Source organism: Actinia tenebrosa, unplaced genomic scaffold (assembly GCF_029948245.1).
Source record: "Actinia tenebrosa isolate PJP-AT-01 unplaced genomic scaffold, QUT_ActTen_1.0 PGA_scaffold5__44_contigs__length_20552954, whole genome shotgun sequence".
NCBI lineage: Eukaryota > Metazoa > Cnidaria > Anthozoa > Actiniaria > Actiniidae > Actinia > Actinia tenebrosa.
This window is the reverse complement of record NW_028292582.1, coordinates 2,199,296-2,220,233: the sequence shown is the minus strand read 5'-3', so window position 1 is coordinate 2,220,233 and position 20,938 is coordinate 2,199,296. Positions and strand designations below refer to the sequence as shown.

The window sequence follows — 20,938 nt, the reverse complement described above, 5'->3', positions numbered from 1 at the left end:
TTTAACAAAGCAGACGACGTCTAACCAATTATACTTTTCGCTATAGGGATCATATCCTTGAAAACGTTCGGCTGTACAAGTATCTAACTTTAACCTTAGTGTTTTCAAGAATTTCTCGATTGCACAACAAGAACTCAAAAAAACAGCCTTTGAAAAGCTTTGTTTAAACTGATAAAAGAGATGGGATGTTTTTTTTAACCACGACCCTACATTAACAGTAAAATTATTTGATTCTTTAGTAAAACCGATCCTTATTTACGGTAGTGAAGTCTGGGGCACAGACAATATGAAGACTGGCAATCCAATTGAGTCAGTTCATATAATTTCATATAATTCATATAATAGTTCATATAATTTTGCAAAATGTTACTTGGGGTTGGAAGAAAGGCTACCAATTCGGCTTGTCTAGCCGAATTAGGTCAATTCCCCATCAATCTAGATGCACAATTAAGATCAGTTTAGTTTTGCTTAAACATAACAAAACTCGAGAACCGCCAAAAACTGTCATCAATTGTATATAAAGAGTCATTAGCAACAAACAACAATAACTGGTCTAATAAAGTAAAATCTCTATTAGACCGAAGCGGCTTAGGGAATATCTGGCTTGAAATAAACTGCAATCATCGTTCAAGCCAGAATCCATTCAAAATAATCAAAACTAAATTAACGGATATAGAAATTCAAGTCTGGCAAGGGGAACTCTTCAACGATGAAAAAACTAGAGGCCCCTCAGGCCAAAAAATAAATTAAGGACATATCGTCAGGTAAAAACAGATTACTCGTTTGAAAATCATTTGATCAAAGTCAAAAATTTTGAACACAGAAAATCATTAACCAAATTGAGAATTAGTATTCACGACCTTGAAATCGAAAAGGGAAGACATTCAAGGGAATACAAAAAACCAGAAGAAAGAAGGTGCTTCCATTGCCCAGACAGTGTAGAAGATGGGAGGCACTTCCGGCTTCACTGTACACTATACTCAAATCTAAGGCAAGAACTCTTCAAGGACATAAAAAACATAAAAAATGGCTCTCTTTTGTCAAACGAGAATGAGTTGTTTCTGCTACTTATGAGTCCACCCAAAATGATAGCAGTAGCAGTAGCAAAATGCGTCCACAACTGCTTTATAAAAAGATCACATACAATACAGAATTAATATAGCATGTGGTCTTCTTACCCAAACTAGGCACTAAATACTAACTATACTAGATAGGTTAAATAGGCGAATCCATTAGAACATAATATGAATTACTATAAATTAACAATTATAGTCTTCGTACATTTACTCGGGTAAAATGTCAGTGTATATTCTAATATTTGATACCGAATAAAAAAGTCTGTCTGTCTGTCTATATATTGTAAGAAAATGAACCCGGAAATACGTCACAACTTTAACCAAAAATATTTTCAAAATCTTTCTAGAAAGGTCAGTTACATACTCATCATTGTTAGCAAACCTCATTAATTGTTTTTCCAAGAAAATATTTTTGCATCGCAAGGATTGAGTTGTGAAAATTTTCTCTTTAGTAGCAAGAATTTATCAAACGAGAACAGCTGATATCAGATGATGGGTCAGGTTGGTTATTTTACAGTGAGGACACTCGAACCGTAAACACTTCGTGCATTTTTTACCGGTTATTATTAACTAAACTTTCTACGGTTTCAAACTCTCTAAAATCAAGCACTGAGTTCAAATTTACAGAGTGATCAAAATGAATCTTATTTCCAATCGATTGGCTTATTAGGGGATTATTTAAAGTATGCATTTAAAAAAATGACTTTAATCTCGAAGTGTTCACGGTTCGTGTAATCGTGGAGTATAGCTAATTAATCCAAAATGCTAAAATAATCTACTGTCTTCATGCCTTGGTACGCGTAGCTATGGGATATGACATTCAAGATGGGCACTTTTTTTTTTTTCCAATAATGATTGTAAGAAATCCGTTCATTTGGCGAACAACCCAGACACAATTACGTCAACCTGGCACCTGGTTTGAAGATATGTTTTCGAAGTAAAATTTGAAGATTCGGATCTTATTCCATTTCAAGTGATAATTTTAGTGGATGTACGCCAAACAGCAAGCATATTTGGACGCTATGGAATGAGAATATTGCTATATGTTGAAGATCTATTTCAAATTAATAATAATAATAATGATAATAATAATAATAATGATAATAATAATAATAATGATAATAATAATAATAATGATAATAATATTATTATTATTATTATTATTATTATTATTATTTTATTTTATTTTTTTTTAAATTGGAAGATATTGGGCTTCTCGCATTAATGCACTAGTCAAATTAAACCCTGACTCCCTCTGGGAGGGATAAGTGGGGATTTGGTGTGGATTTGTAACCTTTTTAGCAGCTTTTTGGGTCCCGACTATGTGGAGGATTCAACAGATTTTGTCATCCCTACCGAAGGAATATAGAGCATTAGGTTGGGATTCGCTTTGTAAATTCCAAGATGGCAGCCATTGCTCCAGCAAAGAATTTTGGGTCGCAACAAGTAGTTATAAAAAAGTATGTTGCCAAGCCAATTTTTGTTGCCCCAGGGGGTGGGTCTTTTTGAGAGAGAAAACAAAACTGGCTCGGGGAGATTTTTGATGATGAAAGAGCCACCCATGCATTGGAAAAGAACAAATTAAGAACGTTCTGCCTCTTTAAAGCTAGTTATATGTTAGAAGGATACTTGATAAATGTAAAACCATTTAATCAAAGAAGAGCCTTAACTAATCTAAGAACAAGTAATCATGAATTATAGATTGAAAGAGGCAGATACTCTAGTTACAAGAAAGTAGAAGAAAGGAAGTGCTTTCATTGTACTGATATAACAGAAGATGAAAGGCACTTCCTAATTAAATGTCCTTAAAGGCACGGACACACGGTGCATCATTGCGCGCAACATTGCAGGCAATGTTGCTGAAGTAGGATAGTTTTCAATGAACTGAAAATGCTTGTGTGCGTGTATTTCAGTGTAAACACTCACGACAGTCTCTAACCCAAGCACTAAATAAATGTAAAACAAACTAACAGGTAATTATTTTCTTGTGATTCTAGATAACACTCTACCACTACACATCAAAAAGAGGTGGTTTGGGGATTAAAAGGGACAAAATAATCAAAAAATCCGATAAGAATACCCCTTTAGAAAGACGCTTACATGGAGAAGGTCAGTAACATGACTGGTAACGTTATTAGTCGAAGACTGTGGTGAGATATCAAAAGTTGAAGGGGGCTTAGATTTATAAGTCGAAAGATTTGGGGCTGCTGGGACCTCATATTTCCGAAAGGGTGGAGGGGGAGGGTGATATGGCCCCCAGAACCTCTCCAACAGAATAAACTGAAACTATATTGTGATTCTTCACAACTGGTAGTAAATTTGAAGAAAACCAAAATTGTTGTTTTCAATAATGCAGGAAGGGCAATGCACCGATATAAATTATATTATAACAAAAATCTCTTGAAAATGTAAAAAAACTATAAGTTTCTTGGTTTAACCTTCAGCTGCATCGGCACATTTAAAAAAGCAAGAGAGGAACTTAAAAAAGTGGCTTTAAAAGCATTATTTAAACTATGTAAAGAAATGGGCAATAATTTTATAACAGATGTTAGCTTGACGATTAAACTTTATAATTCCCTCATAAAACCTATTTTGTTATATGGCAGTGAAGTGTGGGGAGTTGACACAAGTAAAAATTCTGATTATGCACCAGAAGATAAATACACATTAAGTTCTGTAAAATGCTACTCGGGGTGAGCGAAACGTAACAGCCAGTAACAATGCAAATCGTGCTGAACTTGGCCAACTTCCTATAAAGGTGAATACCATAATGAGATCAAAATGAGATCAATAAAATTTTGGAAAAAGGCTATTACGGAAAAGAACTAACACAAGAGTAACATTGTACGCGATTAAAGACTCTTTACAATCAGCACACACTACCAACTGGACAGAGAAACTAAAAACGATTATAAATGATCTAGGATTTAGTTTCATTTGGCAACAGAATTACAAATATGACTTTACAGACAATCACTGGGAAACAATTTTTAAACAATGTAAAGAAAGACTTGAAGATCAGGAAATTCAACTTTGGTTTGGAAAAATACACTGTGACAGTGGAAGACAGGGCTCCCAAAAGAACAAATTAAGAACATATAGGTGCTTTAAAATAGATTACAAGCAAGAAGAGTACCTCAGAGAAGTCAGCAATATCAAACACAGAATACATTTAACAAGACTTAGAATAAGTGACCACCCATTAGAAATCGAAAGTGACAGATATTCAAAGCCATACGTCAAACCAGAAGAAAGAATATGCAAAATATGCAAACTTGATATAGAAGATGAAAATTTTTTTTTGTTATCATGTCCTTATTACTAAGAACAAAGGTCTAAGATTGTTGAAAGACTCAAATCGTCAGAAAATATTAGCTTACACAATAAAAATGAAAATGAGAAATTTTTAATGATGATAAATCCTCCAAAACCACTACAAAAAGCAATAGCAAAATTTGTATTTGAAAATTTTGAAAAACTAAAAAACTTCATTAATGCTTTGGGTGGCCACAAAGTTTAAGATTCTCGATTAATAATAATTTGTAATCTTTGTTATCTTTGTGTTGTCGTTTAGTTTAGTTTATTGTCTTTTAAGCCAATGTAAAACTGATTTACACGGTGACAATAAATTGCCTTTGCCTTTTGCCCTCTCTAACCGTGGTCTCTGTAGTGTTTATTCAGTTCATCATTACAATAATTGACCTCTAACCTTCCACCCCTAAATAATGAGCTTTGTGTACTTTCCATTACAGGTGTGTATTTCACATCCCTTGACCCAAAACACAATTCTGATGAGGAGCTGGTTTTGAACAACTTCACAAAAGGCGCCAGAAAACTTCGGAGCACAACCTTGTTTAAGAAAATTCATTACGTTGTGCGAGTCACCTTTGAAGAAGATGAAGTGGAAAAAATCCAAGATGGTGACCGAGACATATACCTTTACCGGGGGGATGTGCATCTTACCAAATACCCTGGATACAAGGTTAAACGTACTCCATAATGTAACACAGCTGCATTTTTTTCCTGCTGTCTTTTCTATTTTTTCCCTGGCAAGCTATTTTCAAAACTTTAATTGTTTTCAGTATAAAACTGTTTTTTTTTAAACAGTAATTTGTTTAGGTTTAAACTAAGTAACTTCGCAATTCTTGGGGTGCACGTTACGTCCTACCCGCCATCTTGGTTGACGATAACAGAGCATTCCTTTAGCTTCTCTAGTTCTGAGATTAGCCAACAAGGGGACTGTTTCATTGTTATTATTGATATCTCAAGGGATTTTGAGTAATGAGGTTGCACCCCAAGAAAAAGTTTGCTCTCCGCACAATTATTTTTTTCTTTTCATATAAGCATATCAGTATTACAAAACACTGATTAAGGCTGTATTCATCATGTGCATGCTAATTTTTCTGCGGCACAAGTTTTTGATCTATTTTGTCAAAGGTTAGCTAGTCTGGCAAGCTGCAAGTACATAGGCAAAAATTCTATACAGTATGGCGGATGAGCATGCGCACTTCGCTCGTTTCTGGTCGAAATTATAAAATGGCGGCTTTATAAGAAAATGATTGGGAGAAGATATTAAAGTCAAAATTATAAGCTTCTGATAATATATGGCTCACCTCTGCACATCTTAAGTAGATCGTAAACATTCTTTACTATAATGCACCATTCCACGACCCGAAGCTCGTAAAATCTTTGAAAATTGCTCCCCATAACTGCTCTTTAAATCACAGAAAACCTCTGAGTAGCACAAAATCGTTTGCTCGTTGCTACGTAGGATCAATCGTTGGACAACCTCTATACATCGCCACTCAGAATTCGATAACCAAACATCATTTATAAGTAGTGTTTCTTCCATAATACCAAGAATTCATGCGGCCAAATCCTTTCAAAAACTAAAAAAAAATAAATAAATAAATAAATAAATAAATAAATAAATAAATAAATAAATAATAAATAAATAAATAAATAAATAAAGAAATAAATAAATAAATAAATAAATAAATAAATAAATAAAGAAATAAATAAATAAATAAATAAATAAATAAATAAATAAATAAATAAATAAATAAATAAATAAATAACTAAATAAATAAATAAATAAATAAATAAATAAATAATATAAATAAATAAATAAATAAATAAATAAATAAAACATAAAATAAAAATAAAATAAATAGAAAAAATAAGGATATTCTCTACTTTCAGATCCCCATAATACTTGTGTCTTTGGGGGGTAACCAGAGGGTAAAAACCCACTTATTTTGCTGAAGGCTGGTCAGACAATATTGAAATACCTTTTTTGGAATCCAAAGAGAAAATGAAGAAGTGAAAAAAAGAAAAAGATAGAAGCTTGAAGACGTTTAAGGTAAATTTTAAACATTTTTTCGTAAGTCAATACATTTTCTGTAAGACCAAAACTCTTGATGATTTGTACACGCAAAAATAACTTGCAGTAAACTGATAATCAGTATTGTACAGATAAAAGCAGGTATAGTATAAATTCAATTAAGAAACCTTTCAATTTGGGACAGTTTTTTGATTGGTTACCGGCCCCCAAAGACGCAAGGCATTATGGGGATGTGAAAATAGAGATTTGCACAATTTTGCCACATAGAAAATTTTTAAATAGCGGCTATTTATTGTGGAAAAAGTTACTGTTAAAAAAAGTTACTTACGAGAGAAAGAGACTGTTATCCATTGGGAGTTGCTGGTTTTATTTGTAACAGAAGGCAGAAAGTACTAGTATAAAACCCGTCTTTTTGGGCATGGATTTCGCCACAAGGGCGAGCAAAACACATAAGACACATAACCTCAGATCTAATGTTCAGTCTGCAATTAGGATTTCAACATCAAGGACAAATAGATATGTGAACTCGTTCATACCTAGAGCCACCAGGCTCATAAGTACATAATTTTTAGATATTATTATTGTATATATCAATAATTTTAACCATGTAAATCCACCGTATATTTTATTTAAGGTTGATAAATAAAGCTTATTATTATAAGCAAGTTCTTAGGAAAAAAATTTTTTTGGGGGTATCTTTACATAGGAAATCTTTGAGTCCACGAGGCGGACGATTAAGGGCCCGACGATTAATTGAGTGAAAAAAACAGCTTTAACTTACGACTATTCTCTACTTACATTTCAGCGTCGTTTATGACAATTATTTCTAAGAAAACATCATAGCCATAAATAAAGGGTTTATGATAAATAAAGCTATACGTGTGTTTACTTTTGGAATACATGACACTAAGCTGAATACTTGCAGCCTTTTTCCCAGATATTTCCAACCAATTCTTCGATTGCAGGCTACGTCATAGCTAATTAAAATTCACCCTCGAAACCGGAAGTCGGCCATTATGGTGGTTTACGTGACGGATATCAGGTCAACATCTTATTCACGAGGTCAACAATCTCTATTGAACTTGCAGCGTTAATTGTGAAATTAACAAGCGAACAAAATGTGACAATGATGATTTGTTTATATGGATTTTACTCAAAGGGAAAATTGATCATTACTCGTTTTTTAATTTATTCATTACCCGCTTTTGTAGATTCTATGTGGCAAAATTTGTGTCGCTTTATTTTAGCTGGTCAGTTTGTGAGCAGGTATCGACCCGGAAATACGTCAAAACTTTAACCAAAGCTCCATATAAGTAATTAACTTCCTAGAAAGGCTAGATGCCTGATAAATATTCACAACCTTATTCCAAGAAATTTATAGACGTTTTTCCAAGCAAATATACTTAAGAATTTTTTTGCTTCGCGAGGATTGAGTTGCGAAAATTGTTCTCTTTGAGTTGCAACAACGATTTGTCAAACGAGTACAGCTGATAGCAGACAATGGGTCAGGTTAGTTATTTTACTGTGCTCGAACCGTAAATACTTCGTGCATTTTTTACAGGTTATTATTTACTGAACTTTCGATTGATTCAAACCCTCTAAAGTTAAGCATTGAGTTTTAAAATACAGAGTGATCAAAATAAGTTTTATTTCCAATCGATTGGCTTATAGGATGATTTACAGTATGTATTTTTAAAAAGTGACTTCAATCTTGATCGAGGTGTTCAAGGTTCGAGTCGGTCTTCACTGTATTGAACATAGAGTGGTATGGAATGCCGTTACTGCCAAAAGCCTTTCAGTTTTCACCACCTTGTTCAAATGGTCATACTAGATATTGAATTATGCACACCATAGATTGAGTTTCTTAATTGTACTTTCAAGTTCCATACCAAGTATGTCGAGAAATATTTTTAGTTTTAGTTTCTTGACAAAAAGTCGACGAGAACTCGACGATATTTCTCTGTTTCTCGACGAGATTTCCTCTGTTTCTCGACGAGATTTCTCTGTTTCTCGACGAGATCTCTCTGTTTCTCGACGAGTTTTCTCTATCCACAGGGAACCCAAAATACTTTTTACGGGTATCCTGTGGTCTAGCATCCATTGTTCTTTGCAAGCTATTAAACATGGCGGCTGGCTCTCGTGAGGAAGAACTTAAAACTTTTTTCCGTAATTTTGATAAGCTCTTGAATCAAGTGACGTCTTTAACCGATCACCTTCTTCTTGAATATCTTGAAAGGAAACTACAAGACTATATTAGTGTATTATTTGGAATGATTTGTCAGTTAGAAGGTGGAAAGAGCAACGACAATGAACCGTCCAATGAACCAGAAAATAAGCTTATGCTCCAACTATTAGAAGAGCTTTTTACTCTTTCCTATGGGAAATGGGAAGTCATTTTACAGACAATATCAGAGCAGGAAGTTGAAATTGATCAATCGGGATACTATCCTCTCAAGGAGAAAACACTTGGGCGTCCAAAGTTTTCAATTACCAAAGAACAATTACTGATTCTTCGCGAGACTGGTATGAAATGGGCTAAGGTTGCAGAGTGCCTAAACGTTAGTGAAAGGACATTATACAGGCGTGTTCGAGACTATGGTATTCATGGGACATTTTCCGACATTTCAAACACAGAATTGGATAAAGTACTAAGGGAGATATTATCCATAACTCCACGTGCTGGAGAAAGCTACATTCGTGGAAGTTTGAGAAGCAAAGGAATACTTGTTCAGCGTTGGAGGGTAAGGGAGAGACTGCAAATCATAGATCCTATTGGAAGGGCAGCGAGGAAAAGTCAAGCAATACAAAGGAGAGTCTACAATGTCCCAGCACCAAATTGTTTGTGGCATATGGACTCCAACCATAAACTCATAGGATGGCGAATAGTAATTCATGGATGTATTGACGGCTATAGTCGAACAATCATCTACTTGAAATGTGCCACTAATAATTTGGCAAATACAGTTCTTCAATTTTTCCAATCTGGAACTGACATCTTTGGGATTCCCAGCAAAGTTAGAGGCGATTTGGGTGTAGAAAATTATGATGTAGCAAGGTTCATGATTCTGCATCGAGGTGCAAATAGAGGAAGTTTCATTACAGGGAGAAGTGTTCATAACACACGCATTGAACGATTGTGGAGGGAAGTCAATCGGGTTGTAAACTACAACTACTCTGCTATATTCAAGCACATGGAACATTACAATATATTGGACTCAACTAATGAAATTGACTTGGCAGCTCTTCACTTTGTGTTCATTCCCCGTATATCGAGATCTTTGGAAGAATTTACTTCACAATGGAACTATCATGGCATCAGAACAGCTGGACATAGCTCTCCAATTGCTCTTTGGAATGCTGGTATGCTGTCTTGCAGCCTCTCCAGTTTACAACATCCCCAAGACATCTATCACTATGGTGTTGACTATGAAATGTTATCACAAGATGACTCAGATAATCACATTGTTGTGCCAGAAAATTCATGCCAACTTACTAATGGTGATTTAGAGGTACTTCACTCAAGCATTGATCCATTAGCTGATGACGGTGATTCTGGCATTAATCATTTTTGCAATGTAAGGTCTATAATTCTTGACAAATTACAAGAATAACTTTATTAAGTAATCACAACCTTATCAAGTGTTTGGTTGGAACTTAAGAGTAATCTTAACCAATATTTTTACATGTACCAACAACTTTGCAGAGTGTTTGCAATATACATCCTGTGAACTTGATGTTAGTCCAATAGTCTCTATAGCAAGTTTATAGTGTTTGTTGGTTTGTATTTTGTTTTACTTCGAGGTGGGGATTTCAAGCACTGGATATGGACTATTAGTTTCACAGGTTTATTGCAATCACTCGCATACATATTCCGTAGTAGAATTATGTTCATGAAGTAAAAAAGATACATATATTAAAATGTTCTGATCTAAATGTACACAAACTTTCAATGCATCAATAATGGTTTACATTGCAACAATTTAAAAACGGTTCGTAGGCTGCTCTTTAAAACAGTAACAAACAATATGATACATCTGAATGAAAATATAACTCTTTTCTTTTTTTCTTCTTTCTTTTCTTTTAACACAGACATTGCATTCATCAATGAAGTGAAGCAAGTCAAAATATAGTCCTAATATATTTATAGTTCCTAGAAACAAAGGAACAAAAAAACTATTTTTTTAGGAAAAAGTCATTCATCCTTGCAACTCAGGCATTCTAGAATGATATGCCATTCATGCATTTACACTTTTCCAAAATACGCATTGACAAATGCATAGTCAAACATTTCAAACAGAACTTCTTCACTTGGAAGGTGGTACTCTAAAGTTGGCCTTCGTAGGTGCAAAGTGTTTGCACATGTATTTGCAAATGGAACAAAGTTCCAGGCTTTGTCTCCACTTGCCTCAGGAAACTCAATGGCTGGTGATGCACCAAACCCTAATAGTGGCTCTTCGTCTGCTCCTGTAATGAACTGAAGCACATGATTGAGAGTTACATTTCCCCTTCGACCACTTGCTGCTTCACGGCAATATTTATTAAATGCAGCATAAACACTGCTTTCATCTTTTCTGGCATTAGAACCTTCCTCTGAAAACTTTGGACTTAACACGTGTAGTAACTTTTTTCTAGTAAGCACAGCTGCTGGAGATGGACGAAAGAGTTGGAGAAATATTGGTATAACACTGCCAATCTGATAAAGACCCACCCTTGCAAACCCTTTCCGAAGGTTTTCAATGCATTTGGATGGTTTACTTGCATTGAATAGTTCCTGCAGGAGCTCTTCTGAAAGGAATCTTGGAATCGACCCATTTTGTAGAACACTAAGTGCCATTAGTAATCCTACATTTTCATAGTCTTTTGACAAGTGCTCCTTTAAGCCATTATCAAAATACTTGATCTTGATTTCCTGCAAACATAGCCTAAAAAATTCCCGTCTTGGGCCACCTGAATCTTGTGCACTTTCACCATAGAAGGATACCTCAAGTGTCAGCCTAGGATTCTCAAGTTCTTGGACTTCTTCTAGAGCACTATCAAGAACATTGTACCTGAAAACAAATAAAATTGTAAGACACAAGCCTTGACCTTTGGATATCTGAGCCCCTGAATGAAAAATCATACCTGTCAATGTTAATAAAATTGGTTTCTCCTTCCAAACTTTCAGAAGCTCTTTGGATGTCAAGATCCCTTCCAACATTGAAGGAGGATTGAGCACATCTTAGTACTTCCACAGGATCAGTGATGCCTTTCTCGTAAATATACTGTATACATAATGTAATAACTGATTGGAACTCAGAATCTACAGTTGTAGGTGATTGGGTTGGGATTGCTGCTTCCACTACTGACGATGTGTTTGGCACTGGTGTCCCTGGTTTAGTAGCAGACAATGCAGAATTGCTGGTGGTAGGTAAGGAGGTCACTTCATGCACCACTGAGGATTCATTTGAATCAGCCTTTTCTGCTGTAACCTTACTTCCAGAAGGTTCATCACATTTTTCTGGGTCCACTGTTGATAACTCTGTTGATGCAAACAAATATTATCCAGTCAATATTCTGAATCACATTAAATCAGAAGGCCATGCATTTTTACTACAGAATAAGGCTGTATACAGGCATGTGTTTAACAATAAAATCATATTGTGTCATGCAATTTTGTAATCATATATAATTATGATTTCAGACCATAAATCTTAGCGAAATATGGCCACCAATGAGTTTTAGAAATAAAACCCAATTTCAAAAATAACCACTAACATACTTAATTAAGCCCTATGTGCCACCTGGGCACGAGGTCGGCACGAGGTGGACAGGTACATACTTAAAATATGAATATGAATTTAGGAAAGGTATGATAATGAAGTGGTGGTCATAATTCGTTAAGGTCAATGTTGCACTCCATTCAGTTCAATAATTGTCATCATTTTTATTGCACATTGTGCCTGGCACATTACAGTAAGAAAATATAAAAAACATGAAAAATGCTTTAAGTTTCAATGCTTCCATTGCTTTTATTAACCAAAATACCTTTAATCTCATTTTCTTGCTTTTCAAAAACTGAAGTTTTAAAAATTAAGTCATCATCTTCATCCTCACCATCATCATCTGTTAGCTCATATACCTGTAGACACAAAATTGAAATTCTAAATAAAAGGAATATAAATAAAGTAACATTTCAATATTACAGTCAAAGCAGGTCATGTATACCCCGATTTTTACCCCAATAATACATTGTTACAAATGATATCCATACATAGACACATACACAGGAAGCCTGTCACCAAAAGCAACTGCTTTTTGCATATAGAATATCCTTTGATTGTTTAATCCAATCAATCAGTAATCGAATGTTTTGAATATTCGTTTATATAGTATCAAACAGAATGCATTCTTGAAGTAAATAATGGCTCAAATAATCATATATTTTTCGAATAAATAATGCCTTCTTGGGGGTACTCTTGGCCTGGTATGACTGTAATTATTCTGCCTAAATCTATATTTACCTCAGTTTCAGTTTTTCTCTTCTTGGATAACTGGAGGCCTGGTATATCTAGGAAGGTCTTACTGGGTCTTATATAATTTGGCCTATCTTTAAATATTTTCTGCAGCAAGAATGCAGACAACTGTTGCCCAGGTGCTAGATTGGGAGGCAGCAGCTTTGAATGGACTGGCATTAATATCTCAATATCATCAAATTCACCAAGTTTTGATGGAAAAAGGCTCTTCAGGTAATCGCAAAGTGGCAAGTAGTCTAAGTCCTTGCTGAAAGTCGCCCCAGACACAATATGGTTGTTTTCAGATAGAAAAATTCGAACGCCTTGGCGGGGAACTTTGTCTTCATTCGGACCAGCAAGCAAAATAACGTCCTTTACATAAGTGCCACTTGCTTTTTTTGTGCTGGTTTTTACTTGCTTTCGTTTTCGGCCTTTCATAAAATTATAGGCAAGCTGGAATTTAGGAACAGTAGAACTGCTTGTACCGCCGCCAGAGACAGTATTAGCGTTGCTTGTTGATGCAGTAGGCTGAGAATTTTGGCCTCTGAACGACCTCAAAATCTCTTTATGTACTGTGGCATCAGATACATTTGTCTCATTGCTCTTTTCATCCGCTTTCTCAAGCTCTTTACTCAGGGTATTTATATTTTCTAATATTTTTCGAATCGTTGGATTCATGTCAAAACTCCGTATGCCTCGTGTATGCCAATTCTAGAACGTACCACGTTTCAAAATGGCGCACATCAGCTTGCAAAGAACTATGGATGCTAGACCACAGGATACCCGTAAAAAGTATTTTGGGTTCCCTGTGGATAGAGAAAACTCGTCGAGAAACAGAGAAATATCGTCGAGAAACAGAGGAAATCTCGTCGAGAAACAGAGAAATATCGTCGAGTTCTCGTCAACTTTTTGTCAAGAAACTAAAACTAAAAATATTTCTCGACATACTTGGTATGGAACTTGAAAGTACAATTAAGAAACTCAATCTATGGTGTGCATAATTCAATATCTAGTATGACCATTTGAACAAGGTGGTGAAAACTGAAAGGCTTTTGGCAGTAACGGCATTCCATAGAGTGGCATCCAAAATGCAAAAAATAATCTACTGTCTTCTGTGTCACTGTCTTGCTCTATTTGGTCTTGATCTCAACTTTGTTCTATTACATGCAGATTGTGTTTTATGTGCCTCTGGCCTATACTTAGCTTAACTTTCCTTTTAATAGCTGTCAATGATCTTAGACTCCATCAGGGTAATGTATCTTCATTTGCGATTGTACCAGATAAGTTTAAGACTTCCAACTTTCTTGTCTGGGCAGGTTTAAGACATGCAGTACCCAAGGATTTTTTAAAATATATAAATGTTCTAATAGTAGAAAATGTAATAATGGAAATGTAAAAATGTAAAAATGTACATATATTTGTTATTTTATATTCATAATCTCTTTATTAACGTTATTATAAATTTCATTATTATTATTATTATTATCGTTATCAATAGTTAATTAAATTCTATCTTAAAAATATATAATATTATTATTATAATGCCATTGAGATTATGAACTTCAAATCCTATAGTTTTTCATATTATTTTTGTTTATCATTATCTTAAAATATTAAACATTGGAACTTTAGTAGCTTTGGAGTGAGTGTATTTCTATTTCTATTAAGACATGCATAGACTATTAAGGTTTATTTAAATAAAGTATCATTATTATTTTTATTAGCATTATCATGATTATTATTATTATTATTATTATTAATATTTATATTATCATTATCATCATCATCATCATTATATTATTATTATTATTATTATTATTATTATGGGGAACTTTATTGATAAAATCCGTCACTAAATATATCAACATCATTGTAGGCTTAGCCTAGGCAATGTGGACTAAGTATACAAAATAGTATTTACATGAACATAATAAATAAAAATAAAATTTTGCAATAATCTATAAAATTGGTATGACACAAAACAGAAAGGAAAAACAAACAATTAAAGCTAAAATATACTAAAAGTTCTCAATTGAGTATATTGTACATGAAGTTAAGATAAACTTTGAGATCTCCAAAACTAAAATGAGTATTATTATCATTATCATTATTATCATCATCATCATCATCATTATTATTATTATTGTTGTTGTTATTATTATTATTACTATTATTAATATCATTATCATATTCATCATCATCATCATCATAGTTATTATTATTATTGCTATTATTATTATTACTATTATTAATATCATTATCATCATTATCATCATTATTATTATTATTATTATTACAATTATTATACACTCCTTTTGCCTTAAATAAAAAATAATGACCCTCCCCCCATTTGTATCAGCCCTCTTTCCCCACCTCTTCTAATTAACCGAGAAGCATTTGCAATTCCCATCAGGAATTCTTTTATTTTTTGGAGTTTTATTAGTTTCCCTATTACATGCTGTTTCTAACGAATAGCAATCCTCTATCGTTGGTATTATAAAAGCCATCTTAAAAGTCAGTGAATCAAAATTTTAATTACATATTTATATTTTGGCGAGGTATAAAATCCGATCCGTCATTCGGTTCTTCCCCTTTAAAATATCATTTCAAAAGATGCAGCCCAGTACGTGAGCAACCAATTGCGCGTTCAAGGAAAACGAGTACGATATCGAACAAGCGGGTATGAAATACCTACTTCATACTCTCTTGGTATTGAACGATTAGTGATTTAGAGGACGAAAATATCTTAAACACGATCAAAAATCAATACCAACAAGCACAAAAAGACAAACCAAGAGTGCGGTAACACTGTATCTAAGACAGTAGTTGTTCTGCCCCCACCCCCATTTCCTCCACCCCCCTCCCATAGACACTTGCTGACTGTGCAATAAAGTCAAAATTTCTCGACCCCGCCCCGCGCAGTATTAAAATTCATCCTTCATTGTACAGTCATGCAATGCGTGCGTGCAATTCTCTAACCCTGGCCCTAAATCAATAAATGTAAAACAGCCTAAACTGGTGATTTTTTTCCTTCAAGATAACACTTTACCACTACACATCGGAAGCGGGTGGTTTGGGAATTAAAAGGGACAAGATGATTACAAAATCCGATCAGAATACCCCTTCAAAAAGACGCTTACATGGAGAAGGTCAGTAACATGACTGGTAACGTTATTAGTCGAAGACTGTGGTGAGATATCAAAAGTTGAAGGGGGCTTAGATTTATAAAAAGTCAAAGGATGTGGGGCTGGGATCTCATATTTCCAAAATATGCGTGTGTTTGTTTGAGTGGGGGGTGGGGTGATATGGCCCCCAGACCTTCTCTAACCGTGGTCTCTGTAGTGTTAATTCAGTTCATTATTACAATAATTAACCTCTAACCTTTTAACCCCTAAATAATGAGCCTTGTGTATTTTCCCTTACAGGTGTGTATTTCACATCTCTTGACCCAAACCACAGTCCTGAGAAGCTGGTTTTAAACAACTTTACTAGAGGCGGCAGACGACTTCGAAGCACAACCTTGTTTAAGAGAATCCATTACGTTGTGCGCGTCACATTCGAAGAAGATGATGGAGAAAATCCAAGATGGTGACCGAGACATATACCTGTACCGGGGGGATGTAGATCTTACCAATTACCCTGGATACGAGGTTATACATAATCGTACTCCATAATGTAACACAGCTGCATTTTATTCTGCTGTCTTTTCTATTTTTCCCTAGCTAGCTATTTTAAAAACTTTTAATTGATTTTAGCATAAGCCTGTTTTTTAACATTAATTTGCATAGGTTTAAACTAATTAGCTTCCCAATTCACCATTTTCCATACATCGGTTTACTGGTCAAACACAAAGCATGGGTTCGGTCGAGGTTGCAAGGTTCAAATTTGAATAATCGACTTTGAAAGTACCTTGGCGCCTCGCTTGGAGCTTTTTTTGACCAGTGAACCAATGTATAGAAAATGGTGAATTCTTGGGGTGCTTGTTACGTCCTACCCGCCATCTTGGTTGACGATAACAGAGCATTCCTTATTAGCTTCTCTTGTTAGATTAACCAATATGGGAACTCTTTCATTGTTGTTGATATCTCAAGGGATTTTGAGTATTGAGGTTGCACCCCAAGAATATGTTTGTTCTCCGCACAATTATTTTTTCTTTGCATAGGCATACAGTATTAAAAAACACTGATTAAGGCTGTATTCATCATGTGCATGCCAGTAGGGGGAGGTGATATTTTCCATTATCATTTCCAACTACATACAGTAGAGTACAGGCTAGGATTAGAGTACAGAAGAAGGCCTGCAACGAAAGCAAATATCCTGCGATAATTGTATTAGAGGCCATTAAAAAAAAAGGTTTTTTAAAACTAGTTCGAAGAAAAAAGTCGTTGATTTGAAAAGCCTTCTTTTTGAAAAAAAGTACAACCCATTGGATTGTACTGACAGCCTCGATACAATACTGCAGACCCAAATCCCCCCTCCCCCTATCCCCCCAGGTATACATAATAAATGCAGCCCATAACGTTAACTTTTGTGTTCAAGATTGGAAACAAAGATCATTCTGCAACGTTGTAGGTTATGTTAGCAAGATTTGTTTCAAGCACTTAATCTTTATTAATTTTTGAAGAGTAGTAAATATCTCTCCAATACGAGAGGAAATTTTTCAGCAGCTTTAAGAAAGGTTATGACCAATTTCTAAAGCAGTAAAAGACATGCATATTTGTTGATATCCTTATTTTCGTAAAAATCGGCTACATGCATTTTATATTGGTCACCCCTTACAATAGCTTCATTCCCCAAACCGTTTAACAAGTAACTTAACATATATAAAGTTGTTATTAAAGCTTTGAGTTACAAATGGTTTTGTTGGTCCTTTCTCCTACTCGAAAAATTCATCAGTTACTAAGTCTACCTACAAGAAATCAATAATCATTTAAGAACCACAAACTGAGATCAACCGTCTTCTCTGTACTCCTAGTGAGTCTTAAAAATGGCTGAAAAAGTAAGCCTCTATACTACGGGTTGAATAAACCCGTTACAACTGTTTATTAGGGGTTTTAATTTTTGTAAAATCTGCGACGGCGACGTCAACCGGGAGTGTAAATAGCTGCACTTTGGGGTTTCGCGTCTTCAAAGTCTGTCTTTCCTGTGGATGACTTGACTTTAAATTGTTTCGATACAGTTTCGTGATCACCAAACAGAACTTTTTCAATCGTCGCGTTGACCATGTTCTCAGTGTTTGCTGGATCATTTTAGAATTTATACCAGTGGTTGCTCTTGGTTTGAAGTTTGTACTAATGTATATTTTGATAAAATCAAAATCTTCAACGCAAGAAAATCGAGAAAAATCGAAAATTGAAAAAAATAAAAGTGCGCGCGATTCAGATGTGCTGTAGAAAAACTGTTAACTCCTAAGAATCCCCAATTCATGACAAACAAAATATCAAGGATTTAAAGAAATTCTTATGTTAGATTTGGAGAAAATTGCACGAACATTTCATACTCTCAGTTTTGTTTATCGCTTTGGCGCACTCGGTTTAAAAAATTACTATTGAATAAAATTATTCAAAAATATCCTAAAATGTTGCAGTTGCTCTTGGTTTAAAACTGTGTGAGTTTGGTCAACTAGTTCCTTGCTGGTCTTGAGATCGAATTTTTTTTCGAAGAGCGTTTTTAAGTAAAGATTTAGCAAATCGTCGAAGTTTTGCGTTTTCCACGATTTCTCATAAACGGCTCGAACGATTGTTTTTTAAATTTAGCTACTTCTTCTCAAGGATATATGATCTGTACCTGCAAAAGTTCATGTCGGTTGATTCATTCTAATATTTTTTAAATGGCCCTTGAAGTTGGGAAAGTCACAAGGCAAGAACTCTACAGTCTCTTTTCGCAGTTCATAAGTTTATGCCAATATATTCCTGACAACAGTGTCAGTGCATTCCTTCGTGATTGCTCTAGCTCGATGCCTTTTGTATTTTATATGGTGCAATCCCATTAGTTATATATAAAATCAAGTTACTCTCATAAAAAAACAACACACAAACAAACAGACAAGAATAAATAAAACAAGCAGACAGACAGACAAGAGAAAAAGAGTAACTTGATTTTGATAAGTAGTTTCTCTCATGTATTATCAATGAGTTTTAAAATTTGAATTAAAATAACAAAAAAAAAAAAATAGATAAATACTTCAAGTGTAAATATATCCTCAACACACACTCTCAGCAAATAAAGGTGAGGTCAATTGGCCACTTTAGAAACGAGCAAGAGACTGGGGCGAGATTCCTTTTTTAATCTTGTTAATATTTGAGAAAGCGTCTCAACATTAAGAAGTCTGACAAATTTGAACACGATTGGATGAAAAGAACCAGAACTAACGGCCTTTCAAAAGTGTTGAAAATTTGAACCATACATTCTTTGTAAATTTTTCAGACTTTTGAAGGCTTGTAACTCTGGTTTTTTTATCCAATCATGTTCAAATTTATCAGCCTTACTAATATCGAGGTGCTCTATCTTATCAGATGGCGAAACTCTTTTGCTAGTTATATAAAAATTCAAAACTCGCCCGAGTCTTTTGCTCGTTTTTAAAGTGGCTAATACCGACACTTCCCCGAGTAGCCCAACCAAAAAAAGTGCTAATCCCGACAATGAATCTAGAAGCCGTAGCCTTAGAAGTAGATAATTCTTATAACATCTCTTCTGATGCATATTAAGCCTCCTACGCAGGCGTGTTTCTCTCGGGAAAAAAAAAAAAGAAGGGACCAGCGAAAAGGTCCAGGTCAATTTCTTTGCCTAACTTGATTATCGATTATTTCTGGTGTTTTAAAAATTATTTTAAACGATGATACCTTAATGATTCTTTGGTTTCTGACAAAACATCCCAGCCAGTCTGTCTGCATGTCCACTCTATGTATAACCAGCAACGCCAGCCCGGCAGGAGTTTAAATGAAAGTAAACACCTTTACAGAAATGAGGGTGCCAATTGGGTTAGTAGTTAACTGACAATTGGCCAAAAAATAGTTTGTAGTTAACTGACAAATATCCTAAACATTAGATATGATGATCGAGGTTTATTGAGGTATACAACCCTTGGAAAAACCACGCACAAGCTAACTTTTCGAGGTAAACACATTTTTTATTATTTAACTGCACGTGGTCACCCATGGATCCGCCATTTTTTGTTGGGATCCTGGCTCGCTTTGTACAAGTAGTATACTTGGCGATGATTGTTTACAACTTAAGCCTCACATCCGTTAAAGTTTTGCATTTGGTCTATAAATATATTTTTAATGGCATTCTTGAAGGGAAAACATTACTTCTGTGACAACGCGTTGTTTGCCTAATACAATATAATATATAAATACTTGACCATTGAAATTTTTTGTATAGTTGGGGCTTTTGATTTGATGAAAACCTTCTTTTCATACTGCAGATGCAAATAATTTTGCTGGATAAAGGAATTAGATATATTTAAAAGCAAAATGGCAGGGATCAAAGATGACAATGTGCAGCCATCTGAAAACAGCCCGGCCATAGAAGAGAACAAGAATGAAAAGAAGGAGAAACCAAGTACGGTTTTATCCTTCTTCGTTTTTGGTCTTATGCTTTATCTCACCTTTACCGTGACGATCTCTGGAGCCCAAGATATCATGGCGGCAAGTAACATCCAAACGTCCATGAATCTGATCGCTCACATGGTACCGATAGTCCTTATTACAGTAGTCTTTCCTTACTTCATAAGGGAGATACCGTATCTTATTCGTGTGTTTGTAGTTTCTGTAACCAATGCTGTTGGGTTTGTGATCGTGGCATATGTGAAGCAGGCTGAATGGAAGCTGTTTGGTATTAGTCTTGCTTCAGTTGATTTTGGTTTTGGTAACATGAGTATCATTGCCCTTACATCGTACTTTAAGACTTCTGTCTTCGCTGCCTATTCAGCAGGTACCGGAGCAGGATTCTTGGTTGCGCCATTTTATTACACAGGTATCCCATACCTTTCACTTTATTGCTTTCTGTCTTAACATGACAAGTTT

The 20,938-nt window shown here is 34.8% G+C and overlaps 3 protein-coding genes and 1 long non-coding RNA gene across 4 annotated transcripts; 3 read left to right on the top strand and 1 right to left on the bottom strand.

Annotated features, from left to right (window-relative positions):
• Positions 1-1,462: 1,462 nt before the first annotated feature.
• Positions 1,463-5,677, top strand: LOC148906310 (uncharacterized). Its single transcript, XM_089038164.1, has 3 exons — positions 1,463-1,577; positions 3,074-3,185; positions 4,829-5,677. Exons 1-3 carry the CDS (start codon positions 1,566-1,568, stop codon positions 5,074-5,076), a joined length of 372 nt encoding a protein of 123 aa, XP_088894290.1. The 5' UTR covers positions 1,463-1,565; the 3' UTR covers positions 5,077-5,677.
• A 2,093-nt stretch (positions 5,678-7,770) lies between these two features.
• On the top strand, positions 7,771-17,766 carry LOC148906307 (uncharacterized). The gene is made up of 3 exons (XR_016121307.1): positions 7,771-7,929; positions 15,949-16,060; positions 16,337-17,766. It is a non-coding gene; the product is annotated as an uncharacterized LOC148906307 (long non-coding RNA).
• Positions 7,959-10,353, top strand: LOC148906309 (uncharacterized). Its single transcript, XM_089037803.1, has one exon. It carries the CDS (start codon positions 8,544-8,546, stop codon positions 10,029-10,031), a length of 1,488 nt encoding a protein of 495 aa, XP_088893929.1. The 5' UTR covers positions 7,959-8,543; the 3' UTR covers positions 10,032-10,353.
• Positions 10,416-13,674, bottom strand: LOC148906308 (uncharacterized). Its single transcript, XM_089037802.1, has 4 exons — positions 12,921-13,674; positions 12,445-12,538; positions 11,542-11,938; positions 10,416-11,468 (listed from the first exon to the last, which is right to left on the bottom strand). Exons 1-4 carry the CDS (start codon positions 13,587-13,589, stop codon positions 10,664-10,666), a joined length of 1,965 nt encoding a protein of 654 aa, XP_088893928.1. The 5' UTR covers positions 13,590-13,674; the 3' UTR covers positions 10,416-10,663.
• Positions 17,767-20,938: the final 3,172 nt, after the last annotated feature.